Here is an 18,719-nt window from a genome sequence, read left to right on the forward strand (position 1 = left end):
GTAGGGTTCTTCAACTGGCTACATCATTTAATTGCACTTCTTATAATTACATTTATGACGTTCCGTCATTGTAATTGCAATATAATGTTCATGTTGTTCATATTATCAAATGACTTCAGCTATTGATATATAGCTTAAAGGTTTTATTAGAGGCAACTTCTTGTAGCACCAAATAACCAACATAGGGTTAGCCAACTAGCTTAGCGACATGTACAGTAGAACAGCTGTATTTAGCCAAGCTATCTAGCTAATGGTAGCCTGATATGCTTGCTAGCCGGAAGGCTGCAACACCCTTATTCCTGGAATAGCTGAGACATAAAATGTGACTAAAATGCCATGACAGCAAGAAATGTGAATTACCCGTTCAGTATATGAATCTGACATCAATGTATGAAGCAGTCCGACTTCGAAGTCATCTGTAAAACAACAGAATAAAGCCGACTCCCGTACACAAGCAGCCCTGACGAATCAAACCCGCACTCAATCCAACTCAACTGTTGTGATCAGGAGAAGAGGCAGCAAAGATCACACTCAGAAATATCGATTGAATTATTTTCTTCTCAGGACAGGATGCCTTTAAAATGTTGGGCACTACTTATCGGCCATTCAAAAACATCGTTCGTTACATTTACAAAACACTGCTGGGAAGCCTGTAGTCCAGCAGTGTGACTGGGACTTCACAGACTTACACTTTGCTCTGCAGCCTGTAGTGAGCCATAAGCGTGACATTGTTCAGTAAATGCCAAGAATTAGACATGCCATGTTTGCAAGGGGAAAACCTGATATTGCTTGGGAGATCAAAGAGCATGTCACATATAAGCATGTCTACAAAAACAAAAAGAAAGCCATTAATTTAAATTTTTTTTAAAGAGCCTTTGAATTTTTACAGAAAAGTGGATGAAATCAATTTTCTGTTTGACTTCCTTTGTGAAAACCAAATAGTCTGTTTTTTTATTTGTAAACTTGCATTTATGAATCTGAAACTTAGCCAATAAAATTAAAAGATTAGTTCTATACAGTTGAGAGTTCAAATTTGTGTTACCATCCAGGAAGCCAAACAGTGGGTGCTTACAAAATAACATAATATTTGCAACAATACAGCTGTCAATAAAAGAAACAATATTTATCACAAAAGACGCAGTCACATAAGAAGGCATTACCAGAATAAACGAAAAGCACTCTCATTGTTTAATAATGCTTTTTCTCTCTGCCATTTGAGGATGTATGGCCTTGACTCTCTCAGGCAACCCTCCCTACCTCCGGCTTGAAACAAATCATTCCTCCCATCACTAAATTGATTGATTGAAATGTTGTATGTGAAACATATAAAGAGCAAGAAACAAAGACAAGAATAACAGTTCAAACACAAATAACAAGGAATAAATAAAAAGCATAGCAGAAAGACAAACATATATATGTATTACAGACAGATTGTCAAACATTTCATGACACTGTTTTACGTATTCAAAAAGGAGTGAGAACAAGTATCAACGTATTTAATCCCATCCTTTCTCCATAAATCACTGAATGATAATTAACCAGCTTCCTTGGTTGGTCCAAACATGTACTCTTGTACATTTTTCCGTGCTTGAATATGATATTGATTGTCTCTTTGTTTTTTGTTTTTTTGTTTTGTTTTTTTTGAATTGTTAATTACTGATATACTGTCCTTGGCAAAAATATAAATTAGTTATTAACATATTATTATAAAACATATGTATCCTAATCATACTGATCAGTTATCTTGATCAGACTTCCCTCTCCCCTGATACTTCCTCCAGACATTCCCAGTCCAGCCGAATGACATAGTCACTCCAGCGTGTCCTGGGTCTTCCTCTGGGTCTCCTCCAGGTGGAGCATGCCAGGAACACCTCCGGAGGAAGGTTTATTATTATATACAATATACAGTACATTGCATATATGTAATATAACATACTATATATAAGAAGCAATATCTGATTGCACGTATGAAATAGAATAGAAGGTGGCTGTAGCTCGCGGGTAGAGCAGGTCGACTAGTGATCGGAAGGTCGCTGGTTCAAATCCCAGCTCCAGGCTGCATGTCTGTAGTGTCCTTGGGTGAGATACTGAACCCCACATGGCTCATCAGTGAGGGCCCTATGTCAATGACATGACATAGAATAGAATATATATAAGAACAAGAGAAAAGTAACAAAATAAATAAATAAACAGTAACCCTGTAAACACCTAGTGATTGTCAAACCCTCTCTTCATTCTTGTACCTCGTGAAAATTATGTCTTTATACCTTATTAAACTTCTTTATGTGTGTCCATTGCTTTAGCGACGTATTAAAACTGTATATGTCTATGGTCGTCCCAACGACCGTCGCTTGTAGGATCCGTCCCCGCAGTAGGTGGCGGTATACAGTTTAAAAGTCTTGTTGCAACCCATCATACAATCAAACGGAGAAGAAGAAGAAGTAGGACACGCCCTCGACGGCTCCTACGACATCACGGCGCACTTTTTGTTTATGTTTGAAACGGAATCAGGGGCATCTCCAAGATACGTTCAGTGAGGCCACCATGAGCCTTGTTTGACCAAATTCACGGACGATATCAAGGATATCATTTTCGCGAGAGGGAAAGTGTTCCGCTGATTAATGGTTGTTAAAGGTAAGTTTGTCCACATTTCCAGTGAAACGTGTGGTCACACTAGTTGGAGCAGCGGACAGGCCGCTCAAATAAGTCAACGTTAGTTAATGCTAACGTCAGCTAACTAACGTTTCGACGACAAGATTAATAACACTTACCGAGTGTGTCAGCTGACCATGTTGGGCGGATAGCAAAACTATAGGGGCTAACTTTATTTGTATATGAATTTAATCTCCGTCAGTCACAGTCCCAGCTTTGTAATGTTAATTTATGCAGCATGTGTATTATCGCTAGCCAAACGGACACACATACATCTAAACTAACAATGGCCGTGGGTGGGTGGTTGTGTTAGGTGGTTTTTGTACAAACTCTTATCAAGTTTATTTTCTTTCAGGTTATCCATCCCGTCTCTCACGCAGTCCTCGGTGCCTATTTGACCATGTTGCCTGTGAGGATCATGAAACCTGTAAAGGCTTCCAAGCAGACCACAGCTGCAGCATCGAAGATCAAAAATAAGATTCTCAGTGAGTCTGTCATTCATTCATTGATCACTCTTACAAAACAGTTCTTTGTGCCTTACTCTGTACAACTGCACTACACTATATGTTTTGTTGTTCTCAGACATTTTCTGATGAAAGAGAAAATGTTAAATCATTCTCCCACTGAACTTAATGCCGGGATGCCTCTTCCAGACACCTCCTTCTTCAAGGTTTCTTTGAAGACCAACAACAAGGCCTTAGCTCTCGCTTTGCAAGCCCAGAAGGAGAGGAGCTCGCAGCTGGAGAAGGAGATTGTCCACCTTCAGAAACAAGTAGAGGCTCTATGCTTCGAGCTGGCCACCAAGAAATACAAGCACAGGAAACTGGTTAGTTTGTTGTTTGCTTCCATGAATTTAGACTTACAGTAGTTGATATCAAGGCCCGTTTGGCAGAACACAACCTGGCTACACATGTATTGGATGTACATGTTGTGTTTAATATCATGATGCATTGGCTGTAGTTAATCTTTTTTCTCCCCCAGCTCCTCATCTTACAAAGCCTTCATAGCAACACTGTGCAGCACTTGGACATGGTGGTTGACCTATTCTCTGACAGTGTAAGTGTCCTTCACTAACTCATTTTTACAATTTCTATTTAGTATGACAGTCTACAGATTTTAGATATTTTGCAACATTTGAGGAAATATTGAGGATTCCGTATGTTTGTCTCAGTGAGAAACTAGAACTATGAACCACAACTTTGTGACAAAAAGTTGTATATAAAAAGATGATCCCATGCCTCCTGTGATGTCTCAGACTGTGAATGTTTATCAGACATTTTATTTTAACAGGTTTACCATTGTTGCAAGATCTGGAAACATCAGAACAGCATCTGAAATGATTACAGACACAACAAACAGCCAGAACAAACACAGGCACCTTTTAAAAAGGTCCAAAATTTAAAGTTCAGATTCATTCAGTGGGGTGGGACTTTTATGACCTTTGTAATTCATTCTGTTTATTTGATACAGTTGCTTGAAACTAGTCTTCCTGTGTGCATTTTTTACTAATGACAGTCACGAGTCCAGTGGTGTGTGGCCAGTTCACCATACCCAGGATGTGCTTCTGTCATCTGGATCACCAACCCAAACAAACACAATCGCGAGCCAAGAGATTGCGTGAACCTCACAAAGGGGAAGTCAGTGCTGGGTTTTCAGTGTTTCGTCACTGACTCACCTCTGACCAGGCTACACTGCCATTGTAACTTATGCTGCACACCTAAGTTTTTTTTTAGTCTGGAATATGTGTTTAACTTTTGGAAGAGTTTGCTCTTCCTTAACAAAATATTCTGCCTTACTTCAGGTAGACTTGTCCATGTTTGTGATTGGTCAGATGCTGCAAACAGCTTCCCTTTTGTGTGATGCGCTGATGGCTAGATGTGAAAAACCTGGATTGACTTATCACGTTGATAACCAATTTATGTGACTGCATGATTGTGATTGTTGGGGTTAGTGAAGTCGCATAACTACAACATATCCTGGGTATGTGGAAGTGGCTTTGTATTTCAGGCCACCAGTCTGTAATTGTTGTTTTATAGAAGAGAAAAGAAGTGATGTACTGAGGCATCTTTAGCAGGAGACCTTTTAAAAACAAAAAGGCTTGTGTGTCAACTCTGCTTCTTGCTAGCAATGACCAGCCTGCTTTTTCATGTTATACATTGAGTACAATATTTATCACATAAATGAAACAGCAACATTGTAAACTGCATTATGTAGGTTTTTAATTAGAATGAGCAGTATCAGGATCTTTGTAATCAAGCACAGACATGAAAGACATGACAATGGTTTCCTTGTCTTTAAGAGAAAATCATGCTCTATACTGGTATAAGAAACCAATATTTATATTTCAGACTAATATCTAACCAGATTCACAGATAGAAGAGTGAATGATGCCAGTTGATAATGCTTAGCAATATCAAATTATACCAGACATTATTTGTGATTGCAAGTTTTTCATCCCCTACAGGATCTTCCCAAACTGTGCGAGGCAGACAAGATCGTATCTGGTGACAGCAACAAAGAAAATATTGTAGCAGGAAGGTGAGCAAACACTGTATTCAGATTGATCATGAACTGAGAATGATTATTTGGTTTAGGCAGCTGTGAATGACATCTTCAACTTTCACTGTCCCCTCCCATTGTTAGGTTTCCTGATGAGTTACCTCCTCAGCCAGACATTTCAGGGGCTTTGTTGTTCCCTCTCCAAAAAACATCAGACTTGCCCAAAGTAAACATCTCTGCAAATGTCATCAGTATCCAGAATACACCCAGAAACTCCACTGATACTTACAAAGGTAGAGAGTTTTAGAAATGGTGTTGTTTATCATCATAATTTGCTGTTAACTGCCCTGAAATACTGATGTACAGTTCCCTGGAAATAATGATTGCTTTTGTTTTGTTTTTCTTCCACAGGAAACGGAGATGCTGAGGCAAAGCGTTTAAGTCATTGTATACAATCTCTCCAGTCAGGAACATCCCGTCAGTCCAGCAGCCTTAGGGATGAAGTGGAGAGGCTGTCAGTGATATTCCCTGGGTTTGATAGGAAGTCAGTCCTCTGTCTCCAGAACAATCAGACCCCCTCAGTTGAAGGCACATGTGAGAACCCCGGGCCATCTCTTTCTAATGAGGCTCACCCTCAATGTAGCTCAGTTTTAGAAACTGAACCAGAGTGTGGCAACAAACGAGAGAAGACTTTACTTCTGAATACGACGATGGAGATGACTCTACCCAATGCTACTGAAATAGTCACTGTGGAAACCAAGGCCAAAAAAACAGGCCACTCTGCCAAGCAAAAAGGTAAGAAGAACGATGAACAAGCATGTGGGTCAAGTGAGGCTGAAACTCCACAAGTGAACCCCGCAGATTCTAGGTTGAGTGACATTCAGATTGCTCCCACTGGCACTTTGTGGCAGACAGATGACCATGCAATAAAGGATATTAGAGACCAAGAGGTTATTGAGCTTCAGTCACCTGAAACACATTGTAGGAGTGTGATGATCTCTCGCATTCCCAAATTGAAGTCTGAAGGGGGCAATCATCAGAAAAGGAAAAAGAACAAATTCAAATCCTGTGATCTGACCACGTCAAAAACAGATTCCTGTGACATCGTGTCATCAGAAAAGGACGATTATTTCAAGGATCCTCAAAATAATTTCTCAAATGCCAGAGAAAGTGTAAAATTACTACTAGAAAAAGACACGGCAGAAGAAGCAAGGTCCAAAATCACCTGCAGGAGGTCCAGGACTAGAGGAAGGAGGGTGTCCTCAGTTACCAGGCAGACATTTGCCTTTGTGCCTTTACCACTGCATGAAAGTGAGAGCAGTCAGTCCCAGTTGGAACAGGTCCACAGTGAAGTGGAAGAAAAAGTTGTGGACACAAATCTACCAAGAAAAATGAAGACTGCTGCAAATTCTGGGGGGAGTCCAAATTCAATATGTAGGAAGACTTTTGTTATCTCAGTGACCAGCAATTGCACCTCATCAAACAGTGCATCACCAGAAGTGGGTGGCGTTGAGCACAACTCTGTGCCTTCTCCAGGACCCTCCAACTGTCAGGCAGAAGAACTGTCTACAGTAATGGACTGTGTCATTCAGCAACATTCAGAATCCAATCGTCAGGGGCACAGTAATGGAGTCAATAAAACACAAAACTCTGCTAAGCGTTCTTGGCTGGCCAGTCAGGATTTAGAAACCCCTCAAGGTGATTTGGGTAGCATAGATAATGATGAACTGTTGGATCAAGGCTGCACTTCAGGACCAGTGTTTCAGAAACCAAAAAAAGCCAGGAGAGAGGAAAAGACTCGATCCAGTAAGAAGAAAAGTAGCCGTAGCAAAAAAGGATGTAGATCTGAAGATGAAGCGTGTAATCTTGGGGACCACATTAATATATCTGATGGAAATAAAGCACTATTCGATGATTTGGAAGTGGTTGAGTCACGTGCTGACATCAGTGAAAAGGATGACATCTTTGAACATTTATGTGATTCACAAACTAACAAGACAGAGTCCAAGATTGAGTGGGATCCAAAGTGGTGTAGAAATGCATCCAAACTGCATACATCTGTGGAAACCAGAAATCCAAGGGAGACGTTTGTTGTCTATAGGCGGAAAACTCAAGACAAAGTTTTGTTAAACCACACGAGGACATCTGAAGTGTCACATGGCTACAATCACATGATGGACAGTAGTGATGATGCACATCATCAGAATCTGGGAGACCTGCTGGCGGATGAGATTCCACCGTGGCAGGCCATAGATGTCAGCACTGCCGACACTGAGAATGGCTCATTTCTCGCTACTCCCAGGAGGGAGACCTCGCGCAGGATGACAGCGATTGAGGATTCTTCAGCTGTCACATCTGAAGCTTCTCCAGGTGTAGTATCCAGAAGTGACTGCCTTCATACACACACAAACTCTTGCAGCAGTTTCACATTTATTGAAGTTTTTCACGTGGGTGTTGTTAGTCTGCAGTGACTTTGCCGTTGTCCAGCAAGATAGCTTGAGCGCACAAGCTTTTTGGCCTCATTCAGGCAAAATCAGGGGTTGTGGCAAAAACACCAGTCCTCCTATTCATTTGGGTGTGGGTGGTGTGTTCAGGCTGTGGTGGTGCAGGGGTTGCTGGGGAAAACTGAGCAACCCAGCGGTGAAAACTTAAAACAAAGTGTTTAATCCAAATGCATAACATTTCCAGGCAGTCAGAATTCTCAGTTTTATTTTAGCACAGATGGCTATGCTGTTTTTAGTCAAGGATGATGGTCTACATGGATAAAATTGAGAGAACTACACTGTCCACAATACATTTGACAGTCTGTCCTCTCTCTGTCCCGCACAGAATGTGATGCAACCTCTTTAGTTAATGTATGCATGGAGTAGTTTTGTACAAGCTTTAAGTGCTCCTTGTTGTAGCATCGTCATTCAGTTCTACATTGGTTTTGATAGGCTTCATAATTAATGATGAACTTCCTTAAGACTGGAGTTGTTTTCTTTTTGGCCGACTTAGTGAACAGACTGCCGACAAGGAAAATCAACAGGGCAGACACATACAGGGAGAGAGGTAGAAGTGGGCGAGGAGAGCCGGTGCGTTGAGTTGGTGGTGTGGGTCAGTCATTCTGTTGGAAACACTGCTTATAATGGAAGCTTTTCACGTTTTCTTAGCGCTGGTTGACATTATTATCTCGGTGTCAGTGTGTAACAGGCGCTTTCATGTAGGCCAATAAAGACACATGCACAAACATTCAGAAGGCAGCCCTATTATCTTAGGATGCCTTAAACAGCATTGTGCTGCCAAGTTGTTTCAGATACAGATGCAAATGTAAGGGTTATTACTTCTGAACTGGGAGCTGGAAACTGAGCATAATCAAAGTTGAATGGCTTTGAATTAGGCCTTACTTTCTGAAGTGAGATGATGAAATAAGGCTTTAAAAGAGACTTAATTCTAATTGAATGTGTGTTACAGCAGGGGTCCTAACATCACTGACCAACGTCATTGGAACCCCAGACAATGAAAATGGAGGAAGAACCAGAAGACGGAAAGGTGTGGTCAGTTATAAGGAGCCAACCCTCAGGAGGTGAGGACATCTTGTCTATTAGGATTTAGTGTCATCTAGTGGTGAGACTGCAGATTGCAACCTATTGAGCACCAGTCCCTTTGCCTACCCATATCAAGGCCACTTAGGACGCCAAACTCCATCTCTGGAGTCAGTATTGGTTTGTTCATTCTTGGTTACTGTAGAAACATGCTGGTGCAGCATAGTGGACTCATTAAAAGAGGACCAACTCACTATATAGATACAAAAGCCTAATTTTAAGATGACGGAAATGCAATGGATTTTAGTTTCAGGTTATTATACCCTCATGAAGGCACAACTATGAAAATTAGTATTTTTTTTTTGCCTCTAAATCCCATAAATGCTACACACGCTTTTTAAAGAAGCATTCCAGTACTCCTAAAAGTCGTCCTTAAATTTACATGTTTTAAAAATACTACAATTCCTTTTGATCTTTGGACACAATTCTATATCAGTAAAAAACAGCAGTGGGTAACTAAATTGTGGTTTTTTTTTTTCTTTTCCAACAGCAAAATGAGACGTGGCGATAAATTCACCGATAGCTCATTTCTGCGCTCTCCGGTGTTTAAGGACAAGAAGAAGAAGCAGAAGAAGAATGTAACCAACCCTGAGTTGGCAAGATCCATTTTGGTGGACTGATTTTTTTTCTTCACCTGCATTTTTAAATGTGCTGTTAATGTGATTTCCTTTTTTTATTTTTCATTTTTTTATGGCTTTGCACTGAAACGTCAAACATGTTTGTTGACAAGCACGTTGTGTAAACTAGAGGAAACGACCTACCCCTGCAGTGTTTGCATTTTTTTTCAAACTGTACACATTGAAACCAATCTGAATAATCTTATATCTATAGTTCCACTTATTTCCCAGTAATGTGTGGTTGGTACTGGTCTTAGAGATTGACAGGAGGACGGGTCATAAATTATTCAGTCCAGGCTGTTCACCTGAGAACACTATTCTGCATTGCTGTGAAAGGTAACCAGATTCAGTGTTGCATGACTGCAGCCTACCATGTTTTTGTATCATCATGTAAACTGAAGGTCTGTAAGCTGTTTTTTGCTCTTCAACTTTTAACAGTCATATAGATTTGTGTGGTGAGTACAGATGTTTTCATGTTGAATTTGCTTTGAGATGTTCCCTTGTATTGTTTTTGGTTTGCCCATTAAAGTGTTATTGTACAGGAGTAATGGATTCACTTTTGGATTTGTTAAACTCTGCTGTTTTACCATTAGTTACAGAATGTATTTTTAAGGTGGCCTGGAATTACTGTACTGCCATCTTATTGCTTTTGTTGGTAGCCCTCCGTGTGGGCCTGACAGTGTCAGATTCAAGTCCTGACTGTGCCGCTCTGTATCCTGAGCAGTAAATCAGCACCACCTTATTACATTCCACTTCTAGTCAGCATCATTGTAATGAGATAACAAGTATGAAAATATTGCAGTGGTTTCCTGTTGTTTTTGCAGGAGTCCTCCATGAAAGGAATTCATTCAGAAAATGGAGGCAAGACAGCTGAAAAGAGATGTTCAGGCCCTTATGTAAGTGGATGCTAACAGCCCAGAGGTTCTTCTAAGAGCACATTTTAAAGCATATTCTGAAATAGCTACTGATTTTCTTTATTCTAATCTGAACAGTGGTGATTACATTGGGCAGAAACTCAGGGAGAATTCTTTTGATCCAAAGGGGAAAGGGACCTCCACAATGCTGGATGACCTGGTAAAAACATTATAATCGATCTGAAAGCAGAGCTGGTCAGTGTGACTGCATGTTATCAGTTGTTAGAAGACACACACACTCAAGGAGTTTGTTTTATTTGTATGCAGGCTCATTATGACCTTGCCATTAGCGTTGCCCTTTGGTGGTTGGACAAAGAAGAGGGACGGGATGTACTTGACAGAGACATCATGTAAGCTGCTTATGTTTTTTGGAGACTGAAGACTTTGTCGCTTATGTTATTATGTTGGTACTTTTGCTGGAACAAGCATAATTTGTTATATGGTGTGACAATGGAAAAAAATGAAATGGGTTAAAGCACACAATAAATATGCTTAATTCAGACACTGAGAAGGATTTGGAACTAGTAATTTCCTTAACATCTCAAAAGGTAATAACACACTTAAACATAATAAAATAAGCATTCATATCAGTTGGAATATATAATAAAATTAGTGTAATAACTTGACTGATAATCTAATAAAAGTAATGGGGATACCTTAGCCAACAGTCCCCTTTAATTCAGTCATGTCTAATCCATGATCAAATTTGATAGCCCTGTATCACCCTAAACTTTGCATAACTGCTTAACTTTATTTTTAAAGCTGCTGAAAGTGATATGTTTTTTAGAATTAAAATAAGTGTTGAATAGTGTTTTGGTCACCAACCCATGTCTCTCTTCCCGCCACTCAGCAGTAAAAGAGGCATCTTAGCCCACTCTGTCCAATCAGGATAGAGACCTTCATAAAGAGGTGGTTCTGTCTGTTCATGAACACACAGAGAGCAGGGTCCTCCTATTAGCTGATTTGTTGATAACTGTTGCACATTCATGTGTTGATGTAGAGAGGAGAGAGGGGTTGCTAACTGCAAAACAGACAGGAAAGCTAAAGCGACAACATTGCTGACTGTAACTAAAAGCTCGCCGGATCTAGGATCTGCAGTTGATTGTGCTTAGTTGCAGATACCCGCCACCTTAATTCGCTTAGTTATTCACAACAATGAAGAAAGTGAGGAAAAATGTGTCTACTTTATCAGTATCATCACCACAAGTTAATGGAGTCTATTCGGAGACAAGAACCACCCTCCATTAAGGTTTCATGCTGACAAACCAGCCAACCAGTATACAGACGGAGACGGGTGAAAAGATAACCTCCTTGCCAGAGGTGATAAAATGCCTTTATTTTTCTTACAAGACTCATAAAAGCAACCACAATCCAATAAAACACCAATCAGTGACACCTAATTTGAAGGGGGTTAACATAAGCATTCATATACCAGGGGAGGCAAAGAGACACTTGATCCAATATGAATAACTGTTGACTCGGAAGAAAAAGAACATTTCATGGAGATTGAATCAACTATTTTGCGGTCGCTACTCACTTTTGTAATGCTGCCATCTTCAGCAGCTTTTGTCATCGTCTGATGGTGCCTAGTCTCAGGTCTGGTCTAACCGAACCCAAACCTTGCACAATGACCAATTTGGATAAGTAAAGATGGATTTTTGCCCCCCTTGAACTTTAATAGAATCCATCTTGTCTCTATTACAAAGTAGCACTCATTATCTGTTGTAAATTCCAAATTCTACATAAAGTCTTGATTTAACATTTCCAAATGTGAAATACATGTCAAATGTTAGTGTTTTCAGCTGGCTATTATGACACATATTTAACTTATATAACTTTATTAAGAAACTCAATTTATTCATTAATTTCCTTTGCCTGCTCAAAGCCAATTTATACAATTTTCAAAATGGAACCACATTGTATCCTGGAAACAAAATTGGGTTAGTGGTTCGATGGATTCCAACTTTGCTTATCTCTTCAAACATTTGTTTGAACAGCTCTTTTGGAGGCCTTCTGACAATTGAGGCGTTCAACAGTCCTTAAATCTTGAAGATATCCAACAAAAGAATGTACTGTTTTGCTTGCATGTTGATGCACAGAAAGAATAGATTTATCCCACCAAAGAGAAATGATCAGATTTACATGATTAACAGATGCTTATATTTTCCCATTGAACAGATTAAGTCCACCCCTCTGTCTAATTATGGTAAATAGTTATAAAATTCATTCAGATTGGGCCAGATGGGATCAGTCCCTTCCAATTGCGGTGCTTACATTTTTATTCTGATTATTAGTGGAATATTAGGGTCCATTTAGATGTAGCTTCCTCTCCTGGGGGCCCCTTGCCTATGTAGAAATCCTTGACTGTTCCAGAAGCAGTGACCATTTTCATCCAGTGTTTTCACCCATGTCTTTGTTTAGATGGAGGGTATAAGTCCTCTTTTCCTTGGAGCTCAGATTATTGACAATCCTGACAAAAATGTCCATGTGGCGGGGGTTTCACTGAGGCCAGCATTTGCTAAGCGTTTCCAATAATACTGAAGTTTACACAGATGTAGACAGATTGTACACAAACCACGAGGAATAACTCGAAGAAAAAAATAAGCAGCAAGACTAAAGCCCAGTATCATTGATATTAATTATCCCACTTCTGTGGGCAATACAAACATATGTGCTTTGGGAATATAAAGAACTAAGACAATGGTCAGTGAATTGGACTTTCCCTGAGCAGCTTTCTAGACTTGGACCATTAATCTCCTTGTGAAACAAACAGCAGACTTGTAAGTAGCTCTAAAACTTCTGTCTACATAGTTCTAATGGTACACTTATACTTGTGAGCACTGACCACCTTCTGGCTTCTTGACACCATAACATGTATTTAGTAGTCACACTTTCAGGCAATTAATTATACCCTTTCTGGAATTTTGTGAAATGTGATCAGAAACATCACAACACATTTGGCACAAGGGAGCAGCGGAGACAGAGTCAGAATGACACTGATCATAGGCCTTTGTTTGGTCTAAAAAGTATAATAATCAGCCATTCTGCTTTACAATTGTCTCTGTAAATTCCTGTTAATTTTGTGAGGGCAAAAAAGAATGTGTGGTTAGTGAAGGAAAGCCCAAGAGCAAGGTTCTTGCCAAGAACCTCATAAAGGTTAAAGGCCTGCCCTGAGGGACAACCTCTGATAACTGAAATAAGATACAAGCTTTGAAACTTTCAGTTCACTGATTCCTGAAAGTTACTGGATGAAACTTTTTCCACTTTCCTTTTTACCACAGTGGAGCAACATGCAGCTCAGGAAGTGCCCAGTACCCTAACCGCTTAGAACGGGAGGCTATGATCCTGTCGTCCTTTGCTGGGATCATCATGGTGAGTGTCGTTATACATATACATCTTTGATTACATATTGATCTTCCAGAAAGATTGAAATGAAAATTTGGTCATTTATGCTCAGCCCTTTGTAGAGTGAGGTTTTGTCAGCTGTAACACCAGTTACACACAGATTTCTACTTTAAAAAGGGTGTAAATAATTCATTTTAAAATCAACTGGGAAACAAAGGGCATTTGCCGCATGAGCTGTATGGAGGCATTTCAAGATTTTTTTAGAAGTTTTTTTCAATGTATGTTGTGGATTAAGAAACTTCACCCTGTGACACCATCAGCATGGGGGTGAGTTGATGATGACTGAACTTATATTTTCAATAACTGAGTACCCATATCTCAGTCATTATCACTCAAGCAGAGAGGGGTAAGTCAAATTCAAACATGCGCATGACAAATCCTTGTCCAATTACAGAGTCCTGCTTCACTCTGCTGCCTCACTTAAAACCTCTGAATTGCTCCCTCACACAAGTAGCATCAGGTCTTTAATGTAATGGCGAAGCTACTATGAAGTATTTTTTTCTGATTTGCTAATTACTAACCTTTGCCCAATTTTGCTTTTTAGAATAGCCTCCCTGTGGAGGAAATCTTGGCACTGTACAGGTGTAAACCAGCGGCTTCATACCCCAACCAACAATCTAAGGTACCAGTATCCAGTGTCCGGCTGATATTTCACACTTCTGTTTAAAAGGAAAATACACAGTTTGTGTCCAACCCAGTCACCAGTAAAGATGTTTACAGTAGTGTCCGACTGATGGGAGGGGGTGCAATCGCCGATATGCAACCGATATAGTGAGTTTTTTAGCTGGAATGAAAAAAGGCCTTGGATTGTGCATAGATTTTGCACCGATATGATTATGCAGTACAGTCACAGTGACAGTAGTACATTCTTAAACCAATGTCTTCATTCAAGACTTTTAACATTTAACAGACTTTTTTTAAATGACATTTAACATTTGAACTTGTTCAGTCAAGCTGAGAAAAAGTGCAGATTGCTCCACTGGACAAAATAAATCAGTACACCAGCGCGTGCTTTTGTCATTGTCACACTTTTTTTTCTATCGGCACAACATTTCACTGATACAATACAACCCCAGATAGAAATTGGGCCGTTCTATCGGGCATCAGGAGCAGTTTGGGGTTCAGTATGTTGCCCAAGGACACTTTGACATGCAGACCAGGGGAACTGAACCAGCGAACATCCAATAACAAGATGCTGGCTCTACCCCAGAGGCAGGTCGATGTGCACCATTGTGTACGGCAGTGTGAACTTTTCAAAGACCCGATCGTGGAGCCCGGAGACAGCTTGCTGGGGTTTGGAGTGGGTGCAATAATAGCCTATAGATTTTTTAACCTTTATTTCTATTTGAGTACAAGTGTTTCAGTGTATGTACTTTTGAATCCTACTGAACCACGATATGAGTGCACAGACAACTTTGACTGTTTGCACTGTGTCATGTCTACGTCTTTTCCTGCATGTGTGATTGTGGTGTGTGAAAATCTGCCGACTTTCAAAGTTGTGGAGCGTGTTCAAGCCATCAGTCACAAAAACCACCTGGTTAGGGAAAGATCTTGTTTTGGTGAAAATATCAGTAGATACTGTATCAAGACTTGTGGTCAAAAAATATCTAATGGTTTCAGACTTACCAATAATAAAACATAGACTTGAAATGCGGGTACTGGTTTAGAAGCTATTTCCACTGAAATAAAAGTCAAGCCATACACATGTAATGTGAACATGACAGGTGCAGTAGAAATCTCAATATTCAAGTATGACACGTACAAATCTCAACATATCCCTGGTTTGCAGAAATGTCACTGCCAATAGTTTATTACGGTGAGTGAGCTGATGTGTGTACTTATTTAACTCATTTCTGTAGAGGTTGCTGCCACTGGTTTTCCACCGTCCTCATTGTACACTTAATAACAATAAATCCTATTGTTTTTAACCCCAGGGCACAATTGTCTATCCCTTCACTCTCTCCTACCATCCATTTGCCATGCTCGGCTCTTACAGGGCTGTGTACCACTCCAAAAAGCACAGTAAGTGTGTTATAGTGTATAGATATATAATACAGTTATCTGGTATTATCTAACACAGTAGTTGCCACATTTTTTTTTACCTGTGACCCTTAATAGTCAGTCAATGCCCACCCTTTCTCTACCAAAGACTGACAAATTAATTCATCAGTGTGGCGTGGCATGGAGGCGATCGTCCTGTGGCACTGCTGAGGTGTTATGGAAGCCCATGTTTCTTTGTAGTGGCCATCAGCTCATCTGAATGTTGGGTCTGGTGTCACTCATCTTCCTCTTGACATTACCCCATAGATTCTCTGTGGGGTTCAGGTCGGGCGAGTTGGCTGGTCATACCATGTAAACCAGTTTGCTGGCCAAGTGGCTTCCATAACACCTCAGCAGTGCTACAGCCTGATTGCCACCGTGCCACACTTCATTGATTGCAGCGATGCGTGCAAAAGGAGCTCTGACCTAGTATGGAGTGCATAAATTAACATACTTTTCAGAAGTTCGACAATAACATGTTATTAATCCTTAATATTTTGATAAACTGGATTCATGAGCTGTAAGCTTTAATAATCAAAATTAGAACTCACTCAAGTAAATTAGGGCTGTGCATTGTATCAATATTATATGGTTGTAATATTCATCATCTAAACATCATCTTTGATTTTGGATATTGTGAAATGCCCTGAATGTTGTCTTTTCCTGGTCTTAGGCTGCAGTCCTGTAAAGTGACGTACTTACCCGACTGTTCTACTTGTTGTGACACTTGTCTTTAACCACCGGTCATAACAGCCACATGATGATTATACTGATGATTATTTATCAAACATGTTATTGTGGCAATATTTTGTCAAAGTACAATTAGTCATCTCTTCAATATTGTTGCATCTTTGACAATTAACACAGTATATGTTAAAAAAAATAATGTAGTATTTGATTTTGTTGTCCAGTCCTAGAAATTATTAAGTGCTTTTGAGGACATTTTCAAATACCGAGATCTGTATCTCGTATTGTGGGATAGCCTAAAATTTCACAATGTTAATTTAAAGTCATTTGACCCACTCTGAAAAGTGTATGTATTTGAGTAAATTGTTGATCGGGAGACGTTTTAATCAATCTGAAGTACTTAAAAATAACCAACAGGTCTAAAGCTGAAAAGATGGCTGTCTGAGAGGGTGAAGGCTCGTGCCCCGCCTGGACGAGTCTCTGTGCAATCGTCATCATCGTCCTCCTCGTCTCACACCTTCCTGAGTGTGAGTAGCCACAGCATCCAAACTTCTGCAGGATTTGTCTTCATTATTTAAATCCAGAAATTTTCAGAAAAATTCCAAAGTAACGGGACACCAGAGCTAGAAAAATACTTCTTGACTCAGGATTAAAGAAGAGGAATGTTTTACAACTGATTTTCAAACATTCATGAAAGGCCTCTACTGCCACCATGTGGATCTAAACAGACATAATATTTTTCTCTTCTCTCAGGACAGCAATGATGGCCGTGATGATGGAAGAACTGAGCACTATGAGGGTTCACAAGAGTCTGTGCAGGACTGAGGGCACCCTCCAGTCGAGTTTCCTGCAGTGTAGTTTTGTCCTTATATCTCTACAGTATTTTTTATATACTGTAGATCTATATCTATATCTATATCTATATCTATATCTATATCTATATATCCTAATACACAGTATGGGTAACATAATTGACCTGAAGCTTGAGAACTGTGTTATAACCTTACTCTTTAATAACTGTCAGCATTGGGGAGTTACTATTTAAGTGTGACTTGGTACATGTTGCTAAATTCCAAAACAAATGTAATTGTGATCTGTTCCAGTGACTGGGAACAAAATATGTAATTAAAATGAACTTATTGATCAAAACATTAGTGATTGTGAAGGAGTAACATTTTTAAATATGCATTATTTTAGATATAAATCTTAGATGTAGTACCGAAGATTTGTTCTGATGGACAATGCGTTTGAGCATTGTTTTTGATTTTTGGTTCTCTTGTTTGAATTTGCACCACCTCTCATCTGCCAATCAAATGATTGTGGATTACTTGCATTGATTTGATTGCCACTATGTGTGTTCAACACATAATCTAGCTCTTTATTTTATCAGTGCTGTCTAGTTGACTAAATATTTTACATTCTGCAAGATTTAAAATGCGTATAAAAAGAATATAACACCATACCTCAAGTTATTAAAATGTTTTGCCAATAACTTTTCAGATAAGCTTGATGACATATTTCCCGCTTATTCTTATCTATATAAACTCTACTGACTAACGTATTTATCTCTGTATTCAGACATAAAACAAAAACTTTCAGTTAGATGTATCTTTCAAACCTCTAAAACAAGCCTGTAATGCAGCGATTCCTGTTGACAAAGTTGACTGCTCCTCATTTGACCGATACAGTTTCCTAGCAATGGATTTACAAATGACTAAAGTATTTAGGAGCCAACACATTTCTTTGAATAGTGTGAACCAGCTAGTTGTTAGTTAAAACTTAGAAGTTGTCTGCGTTCAAACACTTTAATGATTTCATTAATAGGCTGGTGCAGCCCAGTCTAGATCATTAAAGCAAACTCTCGCCAAAATGCCACCTAGGGTCTTTTTGTGAATGTACCTGAATAACTCTTTCGTTTAAAAGCATAATTACGATGAATGTGCCACTTTTAAAGTTGACTGTATTTAAAATCATTTTCAGTGGAGTGCAAAGGGCAAATGTTATGTTAGCATCAAAGTATTTTTAAAACACTAAGAAGGCTCGACACTACATGAAAACTTTGCTTGTAGTATCTCCAGGATCTCTACACATGAACACGAGCATTGAGAACAGTGTCTGCGTACACAGAGTTTACTAAAAACAGTTTTTGAACAACTCACGTTAGCAGTTGCTTGGTCCACTCGCCGCTGTCCTGCCAGTCGAGAAGTGTCGATCTCCAAATGCGACTTGACATGGAAGACAGTTAAGGTGGAACGCACCTAAAACTTAGTTCCATATAAATGCATGGATAATTCATTGTTTTGTCCTTAGTGAAAAACAAT

The 18,719-nt window shown here is 39.5% G+C and overlaps 3 protein-coding genes across 4 annotated transcripts in view; 2 read left to right on the forward strand and 1 right to left on the reverse strand.

Annotated features, from left to right (window-relative positions):
• pikfyve (phosphoinositide kinase, FYVE finger containing) overlaps positions 1-490 on the reverse strand; it is a 31,887-nt gene extending 31,397 nt beyond the window's left edge. The window contains exon 1 of the mRNA XM_037109914.1: positions 361-490. The gene's annotated coding sequence lies outside the window, so the exon portion shown is untranslated. The remainder of the gene's footprint in view (positions 1-360) is intronic.
• A 1,967-nt stretch (positions 491-2,457) lies between these two features.
• On the forward strand, positions 2,458-9,896 carry si:dkey-57a22.11 (uncharacterized protein LOC569865 homolog). Of its 2 annotated transcripts, none has more exons than XM_037110487.1 (9): positions 2,458-2,634; positions 3,008-3,137; positions 3,306-3,478; positions 3,634-3,708; positions 5,117-5,190; positions 5,296-5,444; positions 5,563-7,521; positions 8,605-8,716; positions 9,226-9,896. In XM_037110487.1, the coding sequence occupies exons 2-9, from the start codon at positions 3,053-3,055 to the stop codon at positions 9,353-9,355; spliced, it is 2,757 nt and encodes a 918-aa protein (XP_036966382.1). In that variant the 5' UTR covers positions 2,458-2,634; positions 3,008-3,052; the 3' UTR covers positions 9,356-9,896. The 2 variants fall into 2 exon arrangements, with proteins under 2 accessions (XP_036966382.1, XP_036966383.1); XM_037110488.1 differs by having other exon boundaries at positions 8,608-8,716.
• A 124-nt stretch (positions 9,897-10,020) lies between these two features.
• On the forward strand, positions 10,021-17,871 carry LOC119026257 (uncharacterized protein C2orf80-like). Its single transcript, XM_037110489.1, has 8 exons — positions 10,021-10,248; positions 10,345-10,426; positions 10,534-10,616; positions 13,548-13,638; positions 14,216-14,293; positions 15,606-15,693; positions 16,816-16,925; positions 17,152-17,871. The coding sequence occupies exons 1-8, from the start codon at positions 10,208-10,210 to the stop codon at positions 17,221-17,223; spliced, it is 645 nt and encodes a 214-aa protein (XP_036966384.1). The 5' UTR covers positions 10,021-10,207; the 3' UTR covers positions 17,224-17,871.
• The last annotated feature ends 848 nt before the right edge of the window (positions 17,872-18,719 follow it).

The sequence above is a fragment of the Acanthopagrus latus genome, chromosome 9 (genome assembly GCF_904848185.1).
Source record: "Acanthopagrus latus isolate v.2019 chromosome 9, fAcaLat1.1, whole genome shotgun sequence".
Taxonomy (NCBI): Eukaryota; Metazoa; Chordata; class Actinopteri; order Spariformes; family Sparidae; genus Acanthopagrus; species Acanthopagrus latus.

Bases quoted from the DNA above. Each gene is read 5' to 3' on its own strand.
- si:dkey-57a22.11 (XM_037110487.1), top strand. From the start codon at position 3,053: ATGTTGCCTGTGAGGATCATGAAACCTGTAAAGGCTTCCAAGCAGACC. The intron at 3,709-5,116 runs GTAAGTGTCCTT...CATCCCCTACAG, and splicing joins TTGACCTATTCTCTGACAGT to GATCTTCCCAAACTGTGCGA. The intron at 8,717-9,225 runs GTGAGGACATCT...CTTTTCCAACAG, and splicing joins AAGGAGCCAACCCTCAGGAG to CAAAATGAGACGTGGCGATA.
- LOC119026257 (XM_037110489.1), top strand. From the start codon at position 10,208: ATGGAGGCAAGACAGCTGAAAAGAGATGTTCAGGCCCTTAT. The intron at 10,617-13,547 runs GTAAGCTGCTTA...TTTTTACCACAG, and splicing joins GTACTTGACAGAGACATCAT to TGGAGCAACATGCAGCTCAG. The intron at 15,694-16,815 runs GTAAGTGTGTTA...AATAACCAACAG, and splicing joins GTACCACTCCAAAAAGCACA to GTCTAAAGCTGAAAAGATGG.